General features: G+C 48.6%; 2 protein-coding genes across 6 annotated transcripts in view; one reads left to right on the forward strand and one right to left on the reverse strand.

Annotated features, from left to right (window-relative positions):
- Positions 1-5,188, forward strand: part of LOC139050778 (neprilysin-1-like) — a 71,494-nt gene extending 66,306 nt beyond the window's left edge. For all 5 annotated transcript variants that reach the window (XM_070527525.1, XM_070527526.1, XM_070527524.1 and 2 more), the window contains one exon: positions 3,733-5,188. In XM_070527525.1, coding sequence (XP_070383626.1) covers positions 3,733-4,764 — 1,032 coding nt within the window. In that variant the 3' untranslated portion in view covers positions 4,765-5,188. The remainder of the gene's footprint in view (positions 1-3,732) is intronic.
- A 1,924-nt stretch (positions 5,189-7,112) lies between these two features.
- On the reverse strand, positions 7,113-27,748 carry LOC139050662 (large ribosomal subunit protein uL1-like). The gene is made up of 6 exons (XM_070527254.1): positions 27,697-27,748; positions 22,489-22,639; positions 18,918-19,073; positions 16,021-16,169; positions 12,921-13,093; positions 7,113-7,370 (listed from the first exon to the last, which is right to left on the reverse strand). The coding sequence occupies exons 1-6, from the start codon at positions 27,731-27,733 to the stop codon at positions 7,200-7,202; spliced, it is 837 nt and encodes a 278-aa protein (XP_070383355.1). The 5' UTR covers positions 27,734-27,748; the 3' UTR covers positions 7,113-7,199.
- Positions 27,749-27,897: the final 149 nt, after the last annotated feature.

A 27,897-nucleotide genomic window follows, 5' to 3' on the forward strand; every position in this document is an offset into this window, starting at 1 on the left:
ACAAAAATACCCGTAGTCGTGAAGTAGAAAATGAAAGAAAGAACCAGGCAAATTGGGAGTCTATGATGGAAACGAAAAAGTCTATCGCGATTTGCAAACACGAGAAGCAAGAAAGCGTAAGATGAAATTTGTAAAATAGCATAAAGGGCTCGCATAAAGTGCCTCGCTATTAGAGGCCCGCGAGGCCCGCCTGTCTAAGGACAAGAACATAGAGCAGTAAATATTCGCAACAGGATGAGGCATCTGTCAGCTGCAGCAAAAGTCCGGAGACGACTCGGCACATTATAATGGGATGCCGTGATGTTCACTCGGCCATTAGCGCGCTCCTATCGGTTTTTAACCCCAGTGCTTTTCGAAGCTGCGGACGTTCCCTCATCCGCTTTCCAGAAGCGCTGGGTTTGAACCCTGAGGAGAGCGCTAACTGGTCTTCGGTCGAGATAATCAAAATACGCCTAGATTCTTGGTGGGTAAACACGGCAGGAATAGAGCCGGGGTCGTTACAGGCATATTACCATTAAATATTGAGCTTCTCATTGATGGAAGTAATATAAAGTAGATATAAACGAAATTCTAGACTGCAATAGCCGTAGTAAAATCTGATCAGCTTGAAGAGGCAGGTGAATACTTGTCGCCGCGCCGCTTTAAATTGCTTTTAGAAATCGCCAATCAAGTGTGAAGTGGGCCGACATTGTTGGTAACTTCCCGAGATAGTCGATAATTTTAGATAATGTGTAGCCACTTTAACGACGGCTCCAACTTTTGGGGAATCGCAGCGACTTTCTTGGTGATGTTTCGCTGGTCACATTGCGCTTCCAGCAGCGCTGTCAAGAGTAACTGCTTCTTGGATCGTCAGAGGTGTCACATGTACACACTCGGCTACATCGCGAGATTTTCGCCGAGAACACACACTGCGCTGGGGGAGGCGGTCGTGCGAACATTGTCAGTTCCCAACAAAATTATTAAACGCTTTACTGTTCGCTGAGTTACTCGTGTTTATAAAGTTGAACATTGTGCAAATAGCCAGTACACATTGGCCCAATTAAATTCCTGAAGGGACTTCGACTAAATGCAATCCCTCTCCCCCATGTTATCCCAAGGCGGGTAAGCGCCTCAATTTGCCGGTACTTCTAACGTCATGCCAAAGAGCTTATTAGCGGGTCACCTGGGTGCATCAATGTTGCTTTTCTATAGGCGATGGAAAGTGTCCAAATCTGATACCGCTTAAAGAAATCGGGGGTTACTTCGACTGTTCGCACTACTGCCGTTGATTCGCCACAGCAGGAGGCAGTTCTTTCTTTCTTTCTTTCTTTTCCTTTCTTTCGTTATTTCGTTATTTCTTTTTTTCTTTCTTTCTTTCTTTCTTACACACACATACATTTCATTATACAAGATACGCACAATCTGTATGGTCCCATAGCAAAGGGCTAGTACGGGGCCCATTTAAAAATATACTTCTACGAAACTGTTATAATAAAGGTAGTAAAGAGTTTCAGATATATTAACAAATAATACCTTGTGGCACACCTGTCCTTACGAACCGGTGGGCCACAAAGTTCGGTATTAGGTCCGTTGCTTTACTTGCTATACATAAATGACTTGTCACAAGTAATAATCACTGCCGAAGCTTTTGCTTTAAAGAGCAAGGAGGCCGTCGAGGAGCAACAGAACCACTGAACCAAATAAATTTCAAACATGTCATGACCATCACTTAACTACACTTCGTTAAGAAAATGGAATGTTCTGGGCCATGACTCGGCAACGTTGTCCGAAGGAAAAAAAGAACATAACACTATCGCGTGAGGTGTGTGAAAAGATGTCGCGCTTCCTGAACTCGCATGTGAAAACATGGTGTCGCATTTAAAATTAGAATGTAGACTGCACTATATATATTTTTAAGGGCAGTTGGAAAGTTGGAAAGATATATATTTAGTAGCACACAAAGAAAGGGGAGAACGCGGCAGCATACGGGGACATCGGAAGAATCTGTTTCTAAAAATAACTGAGAAGCATGAAAGAAAATAGACGTGCGACTACTGTTTCTGGGTACCTGCGTAGGGAAAAATGTAGGCTCACAGGGGAGAAAAAGAACCCGGTAACTTACCAGAAGATATTGCGTTTACGGCACGGGCATAAAAAAAACGAAGTAAAATAGATAAAGTTAGATATGTAGAAACAGTATACCGCATAGATGCGGTGCCAAAGCCAGCAATCGAATCAAGCACCAAAGAATGAAATCACAGCATAAGATTTACAATAGTTGAAAGGCCAGCGCGCTACTATTTGGAACAAGTTCAGGTTGTCGGGGAACGGGATGTAATGTTGAAAATTTGCCAATGATTACTCCATATGCGTGTGGACGTTGCGCAGGAACCACAGAGCATTGTTTTTCTAGCACGTCGCAAAATATATAGAGATGTAAATGAGAACATATAGTTACCCTACCCGATGCCTGATAGCTTGAAGATAACGACGAAAGGAAAGGTTTAGAATTCCTTTTACGGCGATAGTATTTGTGCCCTAAAGGCAGGGAACATGCTGATAAGAAAAAAATTTCTTCTTAATGGCAATAAATTTCTTGTGGGTTAGGTGATTTGTTCACAGTATCACGGGTATTAGGTGCCAGCTATGAACGCCGCAGAGGGGTAAAATTGACGATATTCATGGTATCAGCCACCATCTTGTTTTTAAAAAATGCTCATAATGTTTATCCATGTAAATTTCACATGACTTCACACTTCACTAATCGATCACGTGCCCTCCCCCTTCCCCCAGGCCTACCGTTTTCTGCTTCAAAGAAGGAAGTTCATAACATCCATCCTTGCGATTTGTCGACGCCATTCAGTTTTATAACTGTGCAACGAGGCGATGGATATACATTAACCACGGTTACACACTAACCGTGCAAATACTAACCGTTCTTATCCACAATTTCGCTACATACGAGTATTCGACCATTTCCCATACCGCACTGTGGAATCAAATATGACTAAATTAACATGCACTATTTGTTCGGAAAGTCACACGAAATTTCAAGTATTCTCCTGTCCCTATATTAATAACCGGTTGCGTAGTGTCCCCTAACTTATTTTTTTCTCACTGAGGATGTCGTGACCCAAGCGAGAGTGTTGCTGCTAATACGGAACACTAACCTGTGTTATGGGGACGGGGTTTTGTGATCTTCAACAGCGTCTGCCTGGAGCTCGAACCAAGTTGACCACCGGAGAGGGCTCGGCAGGGAAGACAAGGTGATGTAAAATCAAATAAGAGAACTTTAATACATCCTTACAGGTGAGCGATGCGCTCGGAGAAAAATACAAAAGCATTCAGCGTGTGTTCACCTGCACGCAAGGGCAGAGAATATGTGGCTCCACATGGCGGCTCGCTGGCCTATGCCCTCCACCATCCGGGCAACTTCATTCTCTGCTGCTCCCTGGTAGAGGGCCTTGTTAGGAGGACACGTCGGGCCAACCCACACAGAGGGTCGTGGGAGGAAAACCACTCCTTGGCGCAGAGGAGTTGAACGTAGGACACAGGAGAGTATGACTTGCACATTCCGCACGCAATCCCCTCGCACACACCCGACGGGCAAGTATTTTCTTGTCGACGAACATCACCATTAGGCACGCCGTGACCCAGGTGTTTGGCATCTGTCCCATTCGCTGCCGCACAAAGTGAACCGTAAGAGCTGGTAAATTAAAAATTCTTTCGCATCGTCTCAATTCGTACGTCCAGGACCTGGTGCCGAAAGAGCGAGTACAAGCGGCGTACGACCATCTGGACGCGCTGAAGAACCGGACGGCCACCGTGGCCAGTTCGTGGCTCGCGCAGCCAGACCAGCGTTGGGCTCTTCAGAGACTCGGCTCCCTCAAGAGCATGGTCGCCTGGCCCTCCCGCTTCAACGACTCGCACGGTGCCGCCGTGGACCAGTTCCTGGCGCACCTGCCCGACTTCCGGGGCTACTACGTCGAGATCTACGTGGACGCCGTCTCGGCCATTAGGAACCGCGAGAAGGCTCAGCTCCTGGACCGGACACCGGGCTCCAAGGAGAAGATCGCCCGCGAAGAGGACGGTCCTTTCCCGGGGATGCGGCCCATGGTCCGCTACAGCGCCTGGTACGGCAGTGTCCTGGTCTCCCCCAGCGCCGTGCTCCAGCCGCTGTTCTTCAATGGCAGTGACCCGCTGAGCATGGGCGCCTTCGGACACCTGGCGGCTCACGAACTCTGGCACGCCGCGTTGGGAGAGATGCCCCTGGGGGTCGCGCCCCAGTCCGACCTGACCCTCGGCGACGAGCAACTCAAGAGGCACCAGTGCGTCGCCGACATCTACACCAAGGCCGGAGCCGTGAAGCGGGACGCCGCCAAGGGTTCCTCCGAGAACGTGGCCGACGTCGTGGGCCTCGAGGTCGCCTACGCCCTCTACCGCGAGGGCAACGGGTCCTCGTCTGGCTCGGCGAGCGGCGGCGACGACGGCGCCAACGTGACCGACGTGACGGGCTTCACGGCGCAGCGCCTGTTCTTCATCGCGTCCTGCCTCAAGTGGTGCGCGGCGACGCCCGATGCACTGTCGAAGACGTCGCTGGGCTACGCGACGCCCAGGCTCAGGTGCAACGTGCCGGTCGCCATGTTGGACGGGGCGGCCGGGTTCGCCGAGACGTTCGGCTGCCGGGCCGAAAGCAAGATGGTCAAGATGGCGGCCGGTCCCAACTGCACGACCGTCGAGGAAGTGCCACTGCAGCCGCCCCGGGCCTACAACTTTACCGGATAGCGCCTCGAGAACGGGAGCTGGGGGCGTCGGGGTCGATGACGGGCGCCTTTGCCCGTTCCTATAAAACTGTATGTTTGTTTGGCTGGAGACGTCGGCGAACAATTGCTTGCGCCATCCACTCCAGCGGTGCCGTGATATATGAAGGCGACGTCTGCTGCGGTGACGTGCAGTCAGCACGGACTTGTCCCACTGCGATTTGCGATTCGTTATCGCGGGGTAGCGTGTATACCTGAAAAGTTCTCCATCGGCCGCCGCTGCGAGGAACTTGGTGCGACCTGGCGACGTGCGAGGTCGCGCCTAAATGCGCGACGCCTTGAAAGCGCAGTTGTCGGACTGACGCGGGCGCTGCCGCACTCCCTTTTCGCGACTATTTGGGAATGGTTACGTTTGCTAGCGAGAAGATTAAAGTTGGTTTTGTTTCGGAGTTTCCGGAGAGTTATAGCGCCAATTAGGGTCAACTGCGAAGAATCGTCTCTAATGGTCGCTAAAAAAGTGCCGTGAGGAAGGCAGTACGGTGCGAGAGACCGATGTGTGTAATCAAATTACTGCGTACACCAGTCGAGCCCAGAGCACGTGGCAACGGGTGTCGCAGTGCACGGGTATTTTTTTTTTCATCTTAGCCCTAGGCCAGGCTGTAGCCGAATGGGTTTTACGGGACAAATCAGGTACTCGTAACAGGCCAGACAAAATGGGACGTGGCGCTAGAAAAAGGACGAATTGCTATAGCGACGAAAGATTATTTTTCAACCGTTTATTCTTGTAATGCAGCTGAATTTATTTATTTATTTATTTATTTATTTATTTATTTATTTATTTATTTATTTATTTATTTATTTATTTATTTATTTATTTATTTATTTATTTATTTATTTATTTATTTATTTATTACGTACATTTCAAAGCTCCGTTTGGGGTGATAAAACTGCCACCGCGCGAGTCATCGGGCCTATCTTTGCGAGAGCAATCAAAGTTGGGATGCAAGGGCAAGGTTTCTGAGTCAGTTTCACGCCGCTAGAGGGAAATGTGGCGCAGGAGTTAGCGTGCGCTGCCTGTATGATGGCTCAACCAACGTTACCAGGTCACGAAACATCGGACTCAACCCACACGGAAATGATAAGGATTGCATAGATTTGCTCAATTTTTCGTCTTTATGGCTCCCAAGCCGCTTTCGTGTATCAACGTCTCTTTTCGATTTTCACCACAAAATCCTGTAACGGCGACAATAGGTCTTCTTTGGTCTGCTACCATTCGCTGGTTTTGCAACAGTGCAACAAAGATAATTGCTTGTTAGGCTGCAACTAATTTATGTCCGTTGAAAGTTTGTCAAAACAACAGATAATATGAAACTAAGGAAATCATGGGGTAAATTATGTCATGCTTGATATTATAAATAACAAAAAAAGTGGACAAAAGAACAACTTCCCGCAAGTGGGATCCGAACCCACGTCATTGCATTACCGATTGAGCTACCGAGGCACCGCTTTCCGCATCCACTTTCTCGGGTACTATACGTATGTGTACTGGCCCTTGGAGTATTAGCCAGCGCAGAACCCACAGCCGTGTCGATGGATGTGCATCCTTCCTGATGCAGGCCTCACGTAGTAGACGAGAACCCGTGAGAAGGCAACCGCATGGCCAGTATATCCCGTGTTGCTTAGCGAACCATGAGCCATATCGAACGGGAGGCACGCTTTCTGAAAAATGGCGTTGCAGGACTAAACCGCCACACAACTGTGCTGCAAGAAAGAACGAAAGAAGCAACAAAGTGCTCTTGCAACAAATTCGTACCAAACCGTAGAAAACTCCGCATAACGTAATCTCTTCCATAAAGCAAGGAAAGGAAAACCGTAGCATGGCGTAAGGCAGCTATATAGGCTAGGCAAGCCAGCCCCGCGTGTAGGACTGGCCCGCGGACTCGCATGACTTGCCGCAATCTCCGCAACACGGCTACAAGCTCCAAAATTGCCACGTAACATGCCCTGTTGTAGTCTTCTTATTTGTAGTTAGTTTCTTCCTCCATGCAGCATATTCCCGTGATGGCTGAACGTTTGGAACGCTGTAGTTCACTGTTTGGCTATGGGAATCTACTTAAAATAGGCACCTACTCCCCATAGTCCCCGTATCCACAACCGCGTTTTATTATACGGCACTCTGTATAAGTAATCGTGTGTTCGCATAGAAACTCATACGACCGCGCATGATTATGCTACGGTGCATACGGGACTACCTGCATTCAGAGAGAGTGCTAGCATGTCCTTCCGAAGGAACGGTTGTTCGTGTCATATTGGAGACCGTATTCTAACCTTTGGCGAGAACAAGGCACCAGGCAAAATACCACTCCGAAGAAGTTTGCGCGTTGGTAGGGCCTTTAAGGTCGCAGCTTTATTTACCGCTATATTGTATTTTTTTAAGCTGGACCACCGAGCGAGGGAGGGTCAGTAGATTCGCTGAGAAGGTCCCATGGTGGACTTGATGTGGAGGGACTTGACGTTATGCCACTCCTTCTTCAGCAGCGTCAGCAGCGACCTGATGGCTTCGTCAATGTTCTCGGCAAGCATTTCGGGCGCCATCTTGACGTTGCCGACGGACACCGCGAGCCACAACACCTGCGTGTCAGGGAGAACGTCACAGTGAGATCTCGCCACGGGCGCTCGACGTCGCAGCAACCGTTTAGCCAACAACTATCAGCGGCTGCGGAACCGTGAAGCAGTAGGGCTGGTGCGTCCCCACAAGTCTCAATGGAGGAAGAGGAGAGGGAGGCTTGCCCCCTCCCCCTCTAATCGTTATTATCCAACCTGCCTCTAATCCAGTGAACTTAGCCTCGGTTTCAGAAAAACAGCAAAAATAGAATGTGACAGCGAATCCGGCACCTGCAACCGCCCTCTAAATACGCTTCCAAAGCTCGTGCTAAAGATTTTTTTTTTTTTTTTTGCTGACGATGTATTATTCATATGCGAGATGAAACTATTGGTGTTCCCCGACCGAACTTTTTTTTAGCGCGCAAGAACCAGGGACGCAGAAGGCTTCTCTTTGCCTAACGCCATCTTTGTAACGTGGTTTTCGCGCGGTAAAATGTTTGTGCGGGGGGGGGAGGGGGGGGTCAAAGTAAATAGTAGTAGCGGCACACTTCCTCTGCACCTTATACGTATTGAGCAGCCTGCTTAGAAAGAAATTTGTTTCGCCCTTAACGTGAAGTACTGACGCGATAGCTGGTGAAATAAAATGCATAGTAAACTTTACGCTATTTGATGCGGTGTTTGTTGGAGTGAACATTTGCAGGTACGACCGCGCAATCTCCTTTCCAGAAGTTAAAATATGAGAGTCGCATTGGATGGATGGATGGACGGACGGATAGACGGACGCGATGAGCGTCCTCTTTGAAACGACGTGATGGGTTGCGCCACCAAGCACTCTTTTGTGGAACATGCGCCTCCTGGTGGCGAACCGATAAAGATCCGGCTTTTCTTCCTCCTCTTCGGATCCAGACATCGTCACTGGTGCCTACTGAAACAAGGCTTTAGCTCCTCACCGGTGGATTCATTCGGCTTTCCTCAAATTTATATTCGGTCTACCCCGTTAATAGACCTCACGCTATCATTGAAGAAGAGAATACGATGTCAGCGCCATCCAGTAAACACGAGAAGAAGCCGAGCGCAAGAAAGACTTAATGAAGACGAAACAGACGCGTTAAATCGTCGTCATTACATGGAAAAGAAGAAAAAATTAAATTAGGGTCCTCTCAGCAACTGCTGAAAGCGGCGTGCTAGAACACGAAGGCGCAGGCGCCAGCTCTAACTGAAGACTCACGTGTTGATTGGGCGTTAGCCAATCGTGGCAAATGCTGGCGCAGTTGCGCTCGCCGGGTTTCATTATTCACCATTGCTGTTGCATCGGCAGAGTGGCTGAGAAGTAGAATACTGAACTGCCGAATTCTTGGTCGTAAACTCGAATCCGTGCTTCACGATGAGAATTTCCTTTATTTTCTAGCAAATAATTTTGAGTTCCAGGGACGGACACCCGCGAACATCGAAAAGCGACCAGGGGAGTGGAGAACAATAAGAGCTACCGCTGTAGGAAAAACTTAACGCCGCCAACTATATACAGGTGAGAAGCTATGTACAGTCGGTCACTGAAGTTTACAGGGCACCAGATTGCGCAAATACTAAATTCAAAGAAACCCTCATAGGCTCCAACTGAAAGTTTCAGTTTGTTGTAGCTGTTGCTACCTATACTATAATCTATAATATAGAAGCGTTAAGCCTAACAGAGTGGAAACTTTCATTTGTGGTAGAACCCATCTACCACTTCTCCCTCCCCACTTTACACGTGGGGAGAGAGAAGGGCGTCCTTATTACACTTTCACATGCACTAAGCGAGGTGCAGCGTATATATAGTCAGGCAATCAAGTATCTTCCCTTCGGGTACTGTAGAAGTGCTCGAAATAAAAACAGAGCATTACAAAACAAAATATAACTCCTCTCAACGCTCTGTTCGCGAAATACAAGAGGCTTTAGGGCGCTAGCAGCGGACGCCCCAAATTCTACATATCCAGTGCCCAGTTTGCTGTATACAAAGGACTTACTTTACACGACTATCGGGCAGCAAGTTTTGCCTGTTCGTTATAACAAAATTCGTTTTATCCGGGTTCGCTATATCGAGATTATTCTGCAGCCATAAAATACGGTGCAAAGGAGGGCTCACGGCTGCAGCGCCGTCAACACGTGCCCTCCAGCGGTATCTTCTAGCCGCCTCGTGAGTTGCGCATAGCACGCCTAGAGCGTAGCGGGGGCCGATCGTGACACGGTCGTCACTGACGGCTACCACGAATAAAACACTGGCTCGGCACTCGACACTTCCTTTGTAGCAATTTGCTACGTTTGGGGTGGATGTCTCATTTTCCCTTTATTAACTGGCTTGACAGATTAGGCAATCGTGAATGGGGCATTTTACCTAACATTTAACGCGGCGATGGCGCCCGATTGATGAGAGAAAGCGAAAGGGACGACGTCAGGAGAGGCTGACTTAATTAATTGCCCTCTCAGGTCATGCTTTTTTGTACCTCTCTGACTTCAATTAAATTAGTCAGCAAGGTCTGGACTGACGACTTCTGAGAGACGAACCACTTCATCAAACAATTTAAGTTTCCGCTGCAAAAAAAAAAACTATTTCGCAGATGTATGCAAATCCGAGCAACTCGTATAGCAAAGACAGCGAAGCTGCGTAAGGGAGTTTCCACACCTGTTGGAGTCTGGTTTGCAACAGCGTCGAAATATACTTAATTAGCAAACGCTACTTAATATTCGCTTCCTTTCCTCCGATAAACCCACGCTGGCCCACATAAAGTGGGAATGTACGGCTCAGCCAAGCAACGTCAACTCACCTATTCTAAGGGTCACGGACACCGTACGGCAGTGGGAGGCACTGCTCGCAAGTGAGGATCAGGGGAGCCAACTGGCCCTCCTGGACCAAGTTCAGCGAGCCGCAAGAGCCAATGGAGCCCTGGACTGAGGGCCCCACCCAGCCCTGCCATAACTCCGATTAACTGATCTCTTTTATCTCTCGCTTTTATCTCTCGCTTTCTCCTCCGATATACCCGAATCCTTTCGTATACTTCCCTATATCCGAACTTTTATACTCTCCACTACATCCGTCGCATGTTCCTGCACACTGCGCTGGCCTTGCCGACGCCGTCTGCACGTTTCGACGGCCCGGTCGTACGGCCTTGAGATGCAGGCTGCTTTAGTGGGCTGTTCTCTAACATTTGACGTCGACAACGCAGCCGGTACGCGAAATTCTTCGCGAAAATCCCCTTAAAGTCCAACTCCAACTAAATTTAGGACCGCGTAAAGAAGCCCAGTTTAATGTAGCCCAGATAAAAAGAAGACTCCTCGCAAAATTTGACGTTCGAAATACGAACGGAAGCGTCACGAAAAGCTCGCAAAAATATCAGTTGTTTGGTACCGAAACTGCAAAACAAAAAAAAAGAACGCCGCCACTACCGATCGCCGTACTGAGAATTACCGTCATAGCGACATCCGCCAGGTGCACGCGTCGTCTGCTTAGCTGTTGTTTACAGCTTGCTAGCGAGAAAACTAAGCAGTTACCAGCCCTGTGGCTTTGCCAACGTGGCTTTAGCGGTGTGTGCTATACCATTCGTGACAAATTTGGCCAATGTGAAATTTTGTTGCCGTTGGCCTCGAACAGCTGCGCTGCCGAAATTGCGCACCGCGGGAAAGCCTTGAGACTGCCTTACCCTTAGAACTGAGGTGAAACAGCGCGAAAAAGACGAGGACACAAGGAAACAAATACCACAGACAAGCGCTGACTGCCAACTGGAAGTTTATTTGAAAATTACCGGACATATATAGCTTCATCAGCATAGGCATGCGCACATCATTCACAAAAACATCTGCAAATCATCATTTTAATCTTTCTTCCAAAAATGTTATTTCTTTTCCCGACAAGGCAAGAGAGGGAGTGCTCACACATTTATCGCCTTCCTTTCTTATATGAAAGGCCTCTATTATCTCCCTTTCCTTCTTGCTCTTTCCTTTCCCTATGAATTTAGTCTTTTCAAATATGGGGGTGCATTGACACTTGTTACAGTGTCCAGCTAAATGACTCCCATAGCCATTCTTTAGGTTAGTGCTGTGCTGACGAGCTCTTTCATTGAAGCACTGTCCCGTTTGACCTATATAAGATTTCCCACAGCTTAGCGGTATTTGATAGATGACATTGCGCCTGCACTCAGTGAAACGTGTTTTATGATTAGTGGTGCACAAGTGCCTTTCGCGCTTGTTCATGCGATTGCATATCGAGGACAACTTGCATGGGGCACTGAAAACCAAATTAATATTATGTCTATTAGAAACTTTCTTCAGATTGTGAGACAGCTTGTGTAGGTATGGCACCACTTGCACTAGTCTTTTGTCTTTGTTTTTTTCTTGGGAAGCATCGGAACTTCTTTTCTCTTTCTGCAAAATGGCTTCGCATACTGAAGTGATCACAGAACTGGGAAAGCCTGCGTTCTGTAGTCGCGATATCTGATTTAAAAAACTATGATCGCACTCATGCTCACATGACTTACTAAGTGCTACCTTAATGCACGTTGTCGCTATGCCTCTCTTAATCAATTTAGAGTGTGCGCTGTCGTAACACAACAAAGTTTTCTTAGATCTGGGATGATATCGCCAGCATACGTGCTCGTCCAAAGAAAAACAGAGGTTAATATCTAGAAACTGAATACGGTTGTTAATTGGCAATTCATACGTGAACTTAAGTCCTCCCGATGAGTTGATGAACAGGTTCAAAATTTCTTCGACCGCGTCATGAAAATGCATACAGGAATCTTTCTTCATAACAATTAGGTAGTCGTCAACATATCTAAACACTCGCGTTACAGGCATGTCAAACAACTTAGCAGAAATTACATCGTCAACCGAGGATAAAAAAATGTCACATAAAACAACACAAGCTGTCTCACAATCTGAAGAAAGTTTCTAATAGACATAATATTAATTTGGTTTTCAGTGCCCCATGCAAGTTGTCCTCGATATGCAATCGCATGAACAAGCGCGAAAGGCACTTGTGCACCACTAATCATAAAACACGTTTCACTGAGTGCAGGCGCAATGTCATCTATCAAATACCGCTAAGCTGTGGGAAATCCTATATAGGTCAAACGGGACAGTGCTTCAATGAAAGAGCTCTTCAGCACAGCACTAACCTAAAGAATGGCTATGGGAGTCATTTAGCTGGACACTGTAACAAGTGTCAATGCACCCCCATATTTGAAAAGACTAAATTCATAGGGAAAGGAAAGAGCAAGAAGGAAAGGGAGATAATAGAGGCCTTTCATATAAGAAAGGAAGGCGATAAATGTGTGAGCACTCCCTCTCTTGCCTTGTCGGGAAAAGAAATAACATTTTTGGAAGAAAGATTAAAATGATGATTTGCAGATGTTTTTGTTAATGATGTGCGCATGCCTATGCTGATGAAGCTATAAATGTCCGGTGATTTTCAAATAAACTTCCAGTTGGCAGTCAGCGCTTGTCTGTGGTATTTGTTTCCTTGTGTCCTCGTCTTTTTCGCGCTGTTTCACCTGAGTTCTAAGTATGAACCAACTAGCCCCCATCAAGATCTTACTAATGCCTTACCCTCTTCATTTGGAACCTCATGGTCGTCTTCACCTCGTGAATCTTCTGGCTAAGGCAATCGTCGTCCTCCAGAGGCAAAGGCACCTTGCCCACCTTTTTCATCATGGGACCCACGAGGTCGGTGACGTCCTTCAGGATGGCGGTCGACCCAAGAAAGCCGTCGTACTTCTTGACTGTGGAAGAGCGAAAATGTAATTACGGCGTGTCGACACATTTCGAAGAAATGCGCGCCAGACGATGACGCCTGACGTGCGCCACTGCGTCTTTCGCGGCCATCGTCTTTCTTGGCGCTGCGTGCACGACGTTAAGCGAGCGCCAGCCAATCCAGCAATCCAGCCAATCCAGCTGGCGCAAGCCGAGCGAGCGCCAGCCAATCCAGCAAAAAAATGCCCTCCTGCAGCACAAGAGATAAGGGTGTGCGGCACCGTCGGTTCATGCCCGCTCTTCGCTCCCTCGCTCTTTCGCTCCCTTTCAAGATCGACCCCCATTCTCCGTTGCCTCTCCAACAACCGGAGTGAGAGCTAATTGATTTTAATTGGTTACAAAAACAATGAGGTGCAGTTGACAGCCAAGGCATCAGCGCGAGCGAATCAAACGTACCCTTGTACTTTGTTAAAAATGATCATATTTCTGAGCTAACATCGTATCAATGCAAAAAAAATCTGTAAGGCGCTTAAACCTCCCCTTTAAGAGCGGAACGCGATAGCAGTCGCAGATCCCTGACTGCTTGTCACGCTTCCCGGCAACCGCAGCTTTCTTGCGGATGTGCGGAACCGAGCGCCATCTGGATGGTGTTGCAAGAAATGGAGCGGGCCGCGCCACTCTGTGAATGGTAGAAACGCTGGAAAGGAGGTTTGTGTATGACTTTTCGCGTGACCAAATAATGTTGTCAGCTATATTCAAATTACAATCCGACGCTGCAATTTCTGTAGGTTCAGTTTAGGTCGCACTTCACGATTTTTCTGGCGCACTTTACTTTGAGGAGTTCAATTAGTTGAGTGACGCCTCTGCACTGCGCGGAGGGCCTGCGTGGTTGTGTTTAGGAATGATTTTTCGTGACACGACGTCCGACGCCGACACCAGATTTTCTTGCGGCATGGGGATGCCGGGAAAACCGAACGCTTGTGCCAGCCGCCTTGTGAGTGGCATCAATATGGAGGTCGCGCAGAAACGGCGGTTGGGTGACGACGAGTATTTGATTGCTAAAAAACGATGTTATTGGCAAGAATGTAATCCCTGTGTGCTTAAAAAAAAGCAATGCTCATGACGCACTTTACTCAGAGCACTAAGCCATGAGAGTTTCATGCCATAATTGCTAGAGGGAACTCTGGCGTTAGTGTCTACGGGAGCTGCAATGGTAGCGGTTGCGCGAAGCAGCTAGAATGTACCGTTTATCTATCACATAGTGAGGTCTTTCATCGCACGAGTCATGGCCTTCGAGATCGGCCGGCGTGCGGTGTTTAATCTCGGAAACCATGCACGAGAGATATCTCTACAAAAATTACTGGAGGCAACATGCACTGGCGCTAGCATGTCTAGGGAATTAAAACCCCTTTGCTCGTCTCAAACATAGCAACAGCTTTCGGCAGCACCGCGTGGGTTGTGCCAAGAGAAAAAGAATTTATTTGCACGAGCTGTGTGGCATTAGGCGGACAACCCTGGAGTTCGGCGCCTATTTTAAAGCCATATTCGCTGCTTTTCTCGTTGTGGGAACAAACGAATATCCCGGCTACTCCGAAACCGTTATCGTCACATCAAAGCCATATCATATCAAAAGGCACGTTCAGGCGCAGACGAGCGCTCCAGTTGATAACGGAGATCGATGCGCGTGAGGCGCTTATCGTGATAATCCTCTGGCCCAAAATACGAAGCGGGGCGCCTAAGTTACCTTCCATTCGCGTAGCTCTGCGTAGTTTTCAAACATCCAGTGTCTTTACGCGGGAGCTGCAAGGAATGACTGTTCCAGTAGCATGGGAATGATGAGCCGTACACAGATGTGGCTAAGCTCCGTCCTTCCAATTCCAGACGGCTTTGTAACTTTGAAAATTACAATTTTCGACAAAACCTTGCGCGTTAACGTTTCAACAATTCGCAATGACTGCGCACTTGGGCAGAGACTAACTGCTCTGCCGCGCTTATATATAACTATATGACTGCTTGGGAATTCAGAAAGGTAAAACAAGAAAGTTTGAAGCCACAAGCCCCAGGTTTAGACAAATCCATGCGCTAGCCCTTATTCCCATGGCAGCGGAACGACCGCAAGGTTGCAATGCCCTTTCTGCGGGAAACCTTTGTCGACGTTTGCATGAACCCGACGTGAGGGAGCGAGTCAGAAGTCGGGCTGACCGAGACCGACGTGACCGCGTTCATATGAACTCGCTTCTGACGAGTCTGGGCAACGACGTACGGCACACAGCAACGCAACGTCGAGCCGGAACATCAACGCGTTCGAACTGGGCTTCCGATTTCGCGACGCCATATTGGTTCTGCGCCAGTCTCGGCACTCGGGCCCAACCTGTCCGCGTTTACATGCGCGCTGCAAACGGATCAGGCTGGCCGGCGTTTAGACGAACTCGACAGGCCGATCCAATCCCGACAAGCCGATTCGACCCGCTTCCGTCGCGGTTTCATGCAATACGTCGTGCATGTTGCAATGAAAGGACGGTTGGCCGCTGCGATGGCTATTGTTTCGTCAGAATAAGTGACTACGAGTATTTGTCTCCCCTAAAACGGTCTTGCTGGCAAACGAGGACCCTGTCCATGCGTATCCTTAAAAGCGTGTAGAAGAAAGGAAGCAAGCGTACTCGAACACTTTAGGCAAAAGTGCAACGCTTGTTGCCAGACTTAGAAAGCGTTCTAAGCTAAACCCGTGTTGTTCGACAGCCAGAATCAGAACGCGAGGAATAGCCCGGCATTTCCCGTCTTTGCGCATCGCGGACCAACAGAAATCTGTGACGTATGCGAGTGGTCACGTGATGCGCCGTCCGGCGCAACGTTTATCGGTAAACGCTGTACCGGCGTGGAAAAAAAAACAGATTTGTTCCATCACGCGAACGAGTGTGCGAGACCAAATTAGGGAGGCGGGTGCAGCCGCACGCACTAATTCTCCTGGCGAAGCTGGGACGCTTCTTCATCCTCTGGACGATCTCCATGTCGATGAAGTCGACGCCGTTTTCTCGGGCCCCCTCGCAGTGTTTCTGGTTTCCGATGACGCACACCTTGAAGTTGGGCTTCAAGCAGTGTTTCACCCTGCGAAGTGAACGTGCAGAATGCCACCTTCATAATCCGTAAGAACGAAGACCTCTCCCAGGGGTGCGACCTTGCACGCGTTCCAAAACAGAACGGAGGCGGTCCGTTCCGCCGAGCCGCACACGATTGGTCAATTTGAACCGTGACGAACGCCATGACGTCAATTGTGACGTGGCTGTCAACCAGTCTGTGTCGTCTGCTATCGGACGAACGCTACGGAACGGACCGCCTATTTCGTGACGTAAAGAGCGGACCGCCTCCGTTCGACTTTCGAACGCGTACAGGATCGCACCCCAGATATATCGAATTATCTCAGTTCTTTGTCAACCGAACTAGCGTTGATCCCGCAAATTGTTGAGGATTATTGTAGCGGGAAAACATATATAAGCACCAACGCGTCTGATATTTTTTAGAGCGTAGAATTAGACATCGTTTGGTCCGTAAGCGTACGTAGTAGCGTTTGCAGAATACTGGGGGTCCTATCTGGAGCAGCCGCCGCGGTGGCTTAGCAGCTGTGGCGTTGCGTCGCCAAACACGAGGAGGTAGGTCGCGGGACCGAATCCTGACCTCGGCGGCCGCATTTCAATGGGGGCGAAATACAAAAACGCCCGTGTCCCGTGCATTTGGGGCCCCTTAACAAAGGTCCCCTGGGGGTCAAAATTAATTCGGAGTCCCCCACTACGGTGTGCGCCTCATTATCAAATTGTGGTTCTGGCACGCAAAACCCGAGAATTCAATTCAGTTCTGGAGCAGAGCGCCATGTTGGGAGAGTTGGTGCATTGTTAATTCGACTGAGAGAACGCCGTTCTTCTGCCGGTTTCTTTCTTCTTCCACGACTTGTATACTCTGCACCACGATACGTTGGATTAGATATCCCGGACATTGTCATATTCCGTCGTATTGTCAAGTTTGGTACTGGCTGCGTTTTGAGCCAATCGGAGAGGCCGTAGTAGTCCTCTGGGCCTCTCTGATTGGTTCAAAATGCAGCCATCACCGAATTTGACAATACGGCGGAATGTGACAATGCCCAGAACATCAACCCGGAGAGGAGTGCGGCAGCAACAACGCTGGTAGCCACATCGTGTGACGCAGAGTTTACCCAGAGAACAAAGCCATCCTAAAGCTTCAGTGACCTACGTACTATATTCCATTTAACTGATCTCGTGAAGCATTGGCATCGAAATAAATGTTAACGTGTACTCATCTTGCGATTTTCAATCGAGGAGAACACTCAGGTCAAACAAGCGACGGCGGCTGCGCGGATAGCACAGACAGGTATACACCCAGCCACAAAAGTTTACGGACCACGGAGTCTCAGAACATGTTCGATACTCGAGCAGCTTGTAGCAGTAGCCAGTAAAACTGTATACGATAATGTTGTTAGCACATTCTAGTCGAGGCCCCAAATGCAAATACCGGGCGGCATTGTTTTAAGTTGCGGAGACATTCAGCTTTTTTATCACATTTCATAGTCCGCAACATTTCGCGGCCGGTTGTGCATGGAGCAAGGAAAAAGATAGGAGAGAGCATTACGTCACGCAGCGAGCCCTGGCAAGGGAACGCTCCATGACGTCAGTCCCTTTGCTCAGCGCGTTGCTCAGTCTGTCTGCACAACACGTGACCTCTTGCGTCGAGATCACGGGAGCAAGAATCGAGATTTGCCGAGACGTTTGGCTCCCGGTAGTTGGTTCCTTATTCTGTGGCTAGTTTTTTAATCGATGCGCGGTGGGGCGGCAGCTGCTCGGCATGCTCTGCCTGTCCCCCTGGTCACATGCTGCCTGTATCTTTGGTCACGTGTTTGGACGTTTGACACAATTTGAACTGAGGTGAAAACAGCGCGAAAAAGACGAGGACACAAGGAAACAAATACTACAGACAAGCGCTGACTGCCAACTGGAAGTTTATTTGAACAGCGGTATTTGTTTCCTTGTGTCCTCGTCTTTTTCGCGCTGTTTTCACCTCAGTTCTAAGTATGAACCAACTAGCCCTCATCAACATCTTACTGACACAATTGGCTTCAATCGCGTTGCTCGATTCTCTCTCCTGTCCTTTTCCGTCCTCCACGGGCAGGCATGCACAGGCGCAAACAACTGCGCGGTCGTTAGACACAAATTGCCTGAGATCAAGAATAGCAAATTAGCATTTTTAACAGTACAGCGCATTTTATTAGCTTATGACATTTCCAATCACGAAACAGTGGTTTAAAATTGCTCCTGTGTAAATGATAAATGAAAGGCAGGGAGGTTAACCAGGACTGAGCCGGGTTGGCTACCCTGCACTGGGGAAAGAAAAAAGGGGAGAAAATGATTAAAAGAAGAGAAAGTCCACTGGCGATATCGTTCGGTCACTCAATCCGGATCACAGACAGTGACTCAATCCGGTAGCTTTCAAATATCACAGCAGCGCTTTTGTGGGCTTTTGTAGCTGCGATATGCGAGGTCATGGTCCCAAGATATTGTTCAAGGTGAATGATTTTCTAACTGATATACAGCTGTGCAGAGGTCATGTCTTTCATTTTCAAAAGATGGGCAGTAGCACAGTAGATGTTCTAGAGTCTCCTCGACACCGCAGCCATTGCACTCGACGCTATGAGCCATTCCAGTCGAACACGTATATGCATTGGTGAATGCGACGCCCAAGCGTAAGCGGCACCAATGAAAAAAAAAACAGTCGGAAACGTTATGCGGTACGCGAATTAGTGAAAACAAACACAGGGCACGTTAGCAAAATGCCCGAATACTAGCGCACCTAAATGTGCCGGATGTGGGCTTGGTTTTGTGGGGATTCATGTTCTTGAGCGCGATTTGCATCTCCACCGTCTCGACGAAATTGCGTTTCCGGCTGGCCGACTCCTCGAGGACCTTATTGATGCACTCATTGAGCAGCTCTCGGCTAACCTTGTTACTGCGCAAAAGAAAAAGGAAGGAAGGAATAATGAATGAATAATGAATGAATAATGAATGGAGGAATGAAAAGGCAGGTAAATGGAACCGCCCAGCGGCTAATAGATACCTTTAGCTTGTACCCTATTCCGGTAAACGGGAGCGGTTTGGGCGGATTACCGGATGGTCGGAGCGTAAACGTGAGCGGTGAAGCCGCTTTGTGTTGTAGAGCTCAACCAGACAAACGCATAGCTAAAGCTGCAGTAACTCACCATATCCTGCTTCGCCACCCGTGCAAATTTTTGGCAGCGGCGTAATTGTGAACACGATTACGCCACTGTCGAAAATTTACGCCAGCAGCTAAGCAGAATATAGTAATTAGCTCTGTGTTTGTGTGGTTGCGCTTTGCGCCACCAGCTGGCGCCACCAACCTGGCCGCTCAGGTTGGCGCCCCCGCTAAACCGGAAAACCGCCCGCGCTTGCCCGAGTACCGGACACGCTAAAAATGTCGCGGAGTATCGGTAGCCAATCTCGGAGGACTGGTTTTGTGCGCTGCAAACGCTGACAGCGATTACGGGATCCGGAAACGCGTCACGGCCGCCATGTTTTGCACATCACTTATAAGTAGGCGTTGCCGCCAGTGGTGTCACTAGAGCCACTCCGTTTTCGAAAGTACTCTTAATCACCCGCCGAGATGAATCAGGGGCTCTGGCATATGGAAAAAAACGAAGAATTAAAAGAGACCTAGCGTCACGTGACAAAACTGAAGCGGACGAATCATGGAGGAAGAAAAAAGACTAGGAGGGGGCTCGACGCGATAATTTCGAAGCGTAGTCACATAAATTACGAAGGAAAACGTGCAAGTGTTAAGGCATGCGCTAGTTAGTAACAGTACATTTCAATGCTGTTGACAGCGCACACATACTAATGAAACAATTAAGGGAAAGGTAGAGAGTGAAATGGCCTCGGAAATCTTTCTTTGCATGCCTGCTCGTTGCTTTCTTAAGTATGTGTGTGGTGTAAATATCGTCGATGTGAAGGAAAGATTACAAAGACGGCGCCAAATAAAACAACAGACGAAGGAAGTAGACACGAGACAACCACGTAGGCGCACTAACAACTGAGTTTTAGTTCTTGACGTAGGAATACATAGCTGCTGTCAAGGATCAAAACAACAAGAACAGGGCCGTCATCTGCATCGCACAAGGAAGCCACGATACAGAATAACTTCTAAGTGTCGCTCCCAAGATACGCCAGTTCCTTTGTCGATAGAGAAACTGAGGCTTCACTGATACAATCATCACCACGCTTCTGGATCTCAAGCGCTTCCAATATCTCCCTTGTCAGTTGATCATCAGCTCTGTTCAACTAATCATCAGCTGATTCATCAGCTCTGCGCCTACGTGGTTGTCTCGTGACTCCTTCCTTCGTCTGTTGTTTTATTTGGCGCCGTCTTTGTAATCATGCATAGCCAACTCGTCCACCAGCACGTGCTCAATGAAGGAAAGGTTCATGGCAGATTATGCCCTCATCATGTGACAGGTACGCAACCATGTAGGGCCTATTTCGCAAGAGGCAATGTGCCCATGGTCTCCGATCCGAAGTAAAAAAGGGGACAGTGTCAGAGTAGGTTGCTTTGGCGAGGTTAGAGCTACTTGACGTCCTGCTTTCTCCCGGTATATTTTTTTTGCTCCCTCCATGCAAAGATTGTCGGCCCAGCTTGTGGCGAGAACGCGATAGGTTTCATCGATAGGGTAGGTTTCAGTGCATCAAACTGTCACGCTGTCCCGAAAAGGCAGTGAGAGCGAGTACAACGTGCATGTGCCGTACTTGCAAGTTGCAATGAAGATAAATGTACATAAGTTACAAGAAACTACCGCACGAATAAACATAAACACGTAATGAAGCCAGAGAAATCATATGGGATTATTTTGATTGTTACGCTTCATTAAAATAATAAAAAGGTAAGCGGTAAAAAAAAGTGCACGAAAAGACAACTTGCCGCAGGCGGGAACCGAACCCATACCTTCCGAATGACGTGTACATTGCTTCGCCAATAAAGTCAAGTCTATTTACAACATGTAAGTGTTGAAAGCCACCCTGGCAATAAAGCTGTAATAGCACAGCTTGACGAGGCCAGGGAGCCGCCACCAGGCAACAGCAGAGTTAGGCTACCGCGGTGGTCAGCCTCCCGTCTAATTTCTTAGGTATTTGTGTGTGCAACTTATAGCCATGAGAGTGTTAGCCAGCGCAACCCACGGCCAAGTTGCGCACCCGCGTCGGCAGAAAATGTGCACAAACGATGGCAATGCATCCCCGTACAAGTATGCATCAATTAGGCCTAATGTAACCGCAACCAAACATGCGTGGGCTTATCCAGTCAGCCGATAGCGCGGCCGGGACTCGCAAGTCAGAGCCGACTTTTGGAGGCGCGGGAAACGAAGAGGCAAAGTAGGGACGATTCGGCGGTCAGTTGGCTTGAGAAGGCTCGTTGCGTGACGTATCATCATGCTCCCTTCCTTTATTTCCTTTGCTTCTGTCTGCTGTAACGTACTGCTGCAGTCGCGAATTTGATTCCCGGTCATGACGACCTGCGGGAGATATTCTTTAACAGTCCCCAAAGTGGACATGTCCATTTCGTCTGCTGCTGAAGTTCTGATTGACTTGGCTGGGCTTGCGCGTCCACAGCAGCCAGGCGCCACAGCCAATCAGAACTTCAACATCAGACGAAACGGACATGTCCACTAGGTGGACTCTTACAGAATACTGGCCCGTGGGTCCGTATACACGAAAGGCTCTCATGTTAGAATTGTTCGTAAGAGCAAATTACAAGCAATCATGATGCTGGGCATATTATTATTGAAGGCGGCTTCCACTTACGAAATCACTTACGAACGAAAAATCTTCGTGAATTCGGCCCAAGATTTCGCAGCGGCGGAGTGCAAAAGGCACTCGCACTCTCGTGGATTCGCAGCGAACCGAATAAACAAGCGTTATCGCAGCCCGTGATCGCAACGTGTAATAGAACTGAAACTCGGGCGCCGATTGGCGTCCACAACGTGCACTAAAACGCCAGAACATGGTTGTCAGTTTCGTGCAACAAACTCTGCGGTGCAGCGAAATGTATACCGCTGTGTCAAAAAGTGCACGGGCTACGTTGCATGCGACCGTCAGGCCGACTACAGACTGTTCAACGGTGTTCCTGTAGCGTACCGCAAGTTCCGGCGAACCAAGGGAACGAAAAGACGCCTGGTACTCTCTCCATCCAGAGCTCTTGAGGGGCCGAGAGGGCCACAGATGTTCGAGCCTCCGCCTCACACAGCCGAGCGACATGTTTGTGGGGAAGGCGCGGAAGTAGCCCGCGTACTTTTTGACAGAAATTGTGCGTAAGCTCTGCGGTTATCAAGCATGAAACCAAGAAAGCGGTTATTGCGTACCTCATGGTTGTGCCCGCGGCCCCACCCAAACCCGCGCTAGAGTCCAGCGCCGTACTTCCTCCCCGTCGGCTTCCCCGGGCGTACAGCGCGTGCCTGGGAACGGGGCTCGCCGCACCTGCAACCACGGTCGGTGATATCCACCACCATGCGGCTACATCGAAAAAGAAAGAGAAGCATGTGCAGTTTTTCTGCTTAATTTCTTCTAAATGCAATCAGCAAATTCATCTAGTCTGGCTCATCAATTGCACATGGTCCTTCGTTCCCAGTTCTACCTTTTCTAGCCTCTTAATTATTTCCCGCGATTGTTAATACTTGTGCCTACAGACGACGCTCGCTCTTGCCTCATCCCCCTCACCATGGATAAGTACCGCAATTTGAAAGCACGTCATCATCATTCATGTCCCGATTTACTTTGGTGCGAAAGCATCAAGTGGCCCATTGAACGAAAAAGCCGGCGTCTGTAGTCTGTAACAGCGAAACGGCGCCCAAGTACCACTGGCTGCGACGCCACGAACGCGCCTTGACGCAGCGAAGCGCGCGAAATAAGTTATAGCTGGGCCGTCCAGCAGGTCCACGACGCCACCAGGATACTCAACCTCCCGGTTGCGTCGTGGGAGACGCCCACTCCATGAGAGCCCAAAGCTCTCGTGGCCTGCAGGACCTCGAATAAAGTTGATTTCCTTCCTTCCTTCCTTCCTTCCTTCCTTCCTTCACAGCGGGATGAACTAACCGACGCTCCGTCCGTATGTCTCTCTCACGTGACTCCACTGGGCTTAGCTGCTGCATGCGCCTGTCAGCCTTTGTCATTCGAGACACCGAAATCCTACGCCAAACCCCGAGTAGCCTGGCAAAAATAGCCTCCCTTTAAAATGTGTGCACATGAAACTACATTCACTGAACCGTCCGTAAGGTTACGCTGCTGGATCGTGGCACAAATTTAAGGCGATAAGAGTTCTTTAGGAACGTCATCCACTTTCCGCATCTTTCGCCTAGTAAACCAAGTTGTCTACTGGCTTAGGTCACAAGGTGCGTGCTCTGGCTGCCGTCCTACGGGGCAGACAGCATGGGCCACTGGGATGAGTAGACAACTTGCTGCTGTCTGGCCTAGTACGCAGTCTGGGTCATCGGTATGTGCACGAGCAGGTAACTTTGGCACTGTGTATGTGATATTGCTGCGTACCCATTCTTGGCCAGTTTCCCAGAATGGTGACACAAGGGGTGCGCATATCTTAAAGCGATAGTGTCTCATTCCCGACAGACACACCTGTATCGAGTGCGGCCGCTTTATGTATAGCCATGGCAACGAAGTTGCATCGAGGATAATATGGTGATAGTGGGGGATCGCTGCGGAATTTCAACAGGGCGCAGTGATTACAGTGTTGTGGTATTATTCGATATTATACGGTTGTCAGCGAGATTGCCACTTCATGTGTAAGCTGGTGTGCCCATATAAGGTTTCGTAATTTGCAGATATGATGGTAATACCTGTAAAACATATCCATCCCCAATGACGCGACCATCATAGTAAATTCTCCTCGCAGCCATCGACTATTCCATGCTGAATATATTGCGGTCCTCGCAAGATGATCGAAGCTGAGCATTATTTGGCTCGAAAAAAAATGTAGGAAAAGCTAAAAAGGAGTGTAACGCTATAAAACGCAATTCAACGAGAGTCGATCCAACGCGTGGGAGCTTTGACGTCTGCCACCACCGTACTCAGTGCACGCTTTCTTGAAAGAACAGCGGGTGCTGCAGTAATGCGGCGCGGTTGTCGAACTCGAACCTGCCAACGAAGACGATAAATGTACAAGTTGCAATAAACCACCCGAGTTGCGTGAGTGGATCGAGGGAAAATGTCCACAGAGTAGTTTGGCAAAGCACCTTGACCAATGCGCGTCGAATAGAACTACACCGGGAACCAAGTACTCTGGGCCGAGTCCACCTCCAGCGCAGGGTCACGTGTCAGGCCGACTGTTCGAAGGAAAAAAAAGCGAAAGGAATGGCTTTACGGAGAGTTGGCTTGTGACGGCTCTCACTCTTAGTTTATTTCCTTCATCCGTGGCTTGAACAATACTGGAGAGGGAGATAACTCAGCAGACGTCGGTTGTTCGTGGCTTTCCACTCTGCCCCGTCGAAATGAGCAGTAGCCGGCGCAGGGCTTGCAATTTAATACATGCTCCAGTCGGAGCCAAAAAATGCCGAAATTTGGCGAAGAATATACAAGATTGTTTTATTATTCAAGGTGTTGACTGTCAAAATATATGTTAGTTTTTCTCTCTTCGTTTCTTGGGTTCTCTCCAGGCACTCTGCTGTCAGAGTCCGCTCTAAGGCGCAGCGCAGGAATAATCTGCGCCATAGAAAAACAGAAAGTGTCTTTTTCCGATAGACAAGCCGAAATTTTGTTGCTGTTATGCGTTGTTTCCACAAATGGGTGACGTTGCTACATGGCTCATCGCACAAAAAAATTATGAAATATCCGCAATGGCAGCCATGGCGAGCAAGCCACTGAATTACTTACTGCTTGGTAGACATTCCTTAGAGGGCTTCCGCTACTTTATCTCTGAGACTTTTTTCGAAAAATATTCACCAGCAAGGCTTGCCAGAAGTTTGTCATAGTCGTACCAGAGTCACTAGGCGATTAATCCCAACACAACGCTTCATACGGCCGTAACAAGCGTGTACATCAGCTCTGCGGCGCCCTCTGGTAGGAAAAGCGTGCCGTGCGCAGTGGATCGGCCCGCGGGAAAGTGAAATCCGAGAATTGGAAGAGGAAAGCGCGCGCACGGAGCAGAGTGTCGCTACTCTCCAGAATAGAGGGGTTCTTCGTAGCGGAGCGCGAATGTAGTTTCGCTGCAGCACACGCAAACTAGTTATTTATTGTACGGTACACACCTCACGTATAACTCGTTTCGGCAGTAGCAATACGTTGTCGCTTTAGTGCTTTAATTCTGAGTGCATTTTGGTCGACAGTGGTCGTGAGATAGGTGCTGCCGAATTTTTTAGCTAGCAATCGTAATAGGTACTCATCCACGTTAGCAAACGTTGGTGACCTTAGCACAAGAGCGCGCTATGGTGGTTAGAAGTTAGGTGAAGCTAGCGCGCTTTGACTCAGCCGTCGGCTAGATAGAATCCGGTAACAATGTTGACCAGAATAGTCTATCCGACGCGATCCAGCGGAGTTGCTCCCGCGGGTAACTTCATAGCAAACGAGCAACCAAGTCGATGAGGATAGCAATAGGGGCTTGTTGGTACGGCATATCTTATTTTGTTATAGCGCAAGCTTGACAATGACAACAGAAGACACACACGCACGGCGCTGTGTGTGTCAGACGTGCCTTCTGTAGCGCTGTGTGTCAGATGTGCCTTCTGTTGTCCTTGTCAAGCTTGCACTATAACAAAATAAGAGCAACCAAGGTTTGTGACGTCGCGCACACACGCCATAATTGAACCTTAACCGCAAGGAGCGATTTTCGGACAGACCTTTATCGTCAAGGCAAACGCGACGCTTGCTAAATGGACACCAGAAATCTGTCGTGAATTTCATTCTTCCTAAGTGCTTCTATAATAGGATACAACTTAAAGAAACAGCAGTTGGCAATCAAAGCACACGGACCACGCCAGGTTGTTACTCCGCCAGCCAATCACAGAAGCAGACACAATCATCGTCATGCGACCACAACAAAATGGCGTCGTACTTGATACCTCCGGTACGTCGACTGCTGTTCTCGAAGAGTCCTTTCATCGGCGGAAGCGATGAGGTATGCAACAGACATGGACAAAGTTTATGGAACCTTAGCATTTCACTCTTCAAAAGTCCGCAGTACGGTTCATTTCTCTGCTGAGCCCGTTTTACTCATGAAACTTCACTGCCAACTAAAGTGAAACTTGGCAATAAATAGTTGCAGTGAAGCAAGCGTTTTATTGCAGTTTAATAACGAAATAGGCTTTCGCCTTTTTGCTATAATAGACGAGTGAAAACGCATAACATTACGCGCTTATAATTTTATTTTTGTGGTTACCGCCCTATTTAGGTAATAGGGAAAGTTTGAAGTACGAACTATTTGCAGCCTCGCGGAGGAACAGTGGCTGGCGGCTATGAGTGCGTGGGCGGGGCTTCACTGCAGACTTGAATTGTATCCGACTATGGACACCCTGCAATGAAGTTTGCCTTAGAGTTACCGTATATGCTACCTTTGGTAGCATATACAGTAACTCTAGGTTGCCTGTACATGTCGTGCCACCTAGCAGCGGCGGTGAGCACCCACGAGTAGGCTGTCACCACACCGTCACTGCTGTCACCGTCATTTCACCATTGTCTGTGGTGCGCTCAGGCGCGCCTGATAGCCTGCTTTTCCAATGGATCCACCGCGGCCTCTTGGCAGCTCCTCCCTGAGAAGTGTGAACAAAAAGAACAAGCGCAGATACTACTGTTGGGTTAAGATTTTGTCGCATCAAATTCTACCGCTTCCCTTCATAACCGGGGGAAAACCCGGCGGCTTAAGTGGATCGTCGCGGTTCGTGTCGGTTTTGGGAATTTCTGCTAAACGAACTAAGACGTGAATGCAAAAATAAGAAACGAAAGGAACCTGCCGCGGCACCCGTAAAAACACAAAGCGTGAACTGATTCACGCTGTTGTAAATTAGTTTAGGTAGTTGTTTAGCTCGTCTTGCTCCAAAACAAACACGCAGTGATTGTCAGGTGTCAAATCTAGCTTTGTACGCACTGTGCTTCTTCCTGCGCCAAGTTCAAGACGCGACTGCTGTAACCGCGCTCATTCGTGCGGATGTTTTCTCGCGGTTAGAACAACAGAACAAAGGGTCGAGGGTCCCGTTGCAGTCTTTGAGACCCTCGTCTGTATATTGTATCTTTCCAATGCATTGTATTTGAAGAATAATAAACTGAAAGCGAAGGTTCGAGTACACGGCAGCACACTTCGAGTATTCGAAAATTAGCATTTCTCTCATGCACGCTAGCGCATATTTGTTCAGTCTTCACGTTGTTTAGTCTCGGCTGATTGCTCTCTATTATACTTCAGCGGCAATGCCCTCTCACATTCGAGCCCGAACGACAAAACTAGAATATGCCCGAGGCACTTGGTCAACGGAGAAAAAAAGCACTTACCTGGCATTTTGCCAGAACCTCTACAATTGTGAGGTGCAAGGCACGCTCCAGGTAGTGAAGCTACAAATGACAGTTTGTTAACTTACTTTGAGTTCGACGTCGCAAAAATGCTTGCTTTGTCATGACAAACACTTCGCCACCTGCGGTGGTTGCTTAGCGGCTATATGGTGTTGGGCTGCTGCTAAGCGAGAAGTCGCGGGATCAGATCCCGGCCAGGGAGGCCGAATTTCGATGGGGGCGAAAGTCGGAAACACCCGTGTACTTAGATTTAGGCCCACGTTAAAGAA

This window comes from Dermacentor albipictus, chromosome 10, assembly GCF_038994185.2.
Source record: "Dermacentor albipictus isolate Rhodes 1998 colony chromosome 10, USDA_Dalb.pri_finalv2, whole genome shotgun sequence".
NCBI classification, from domain to species: domain Eukaryota; kingdom Metazoa; phylum Arthropoda; class Arachnida; order Ixodida; family Ixodidae; genus Dermacentor; species Dermacentor albipictus.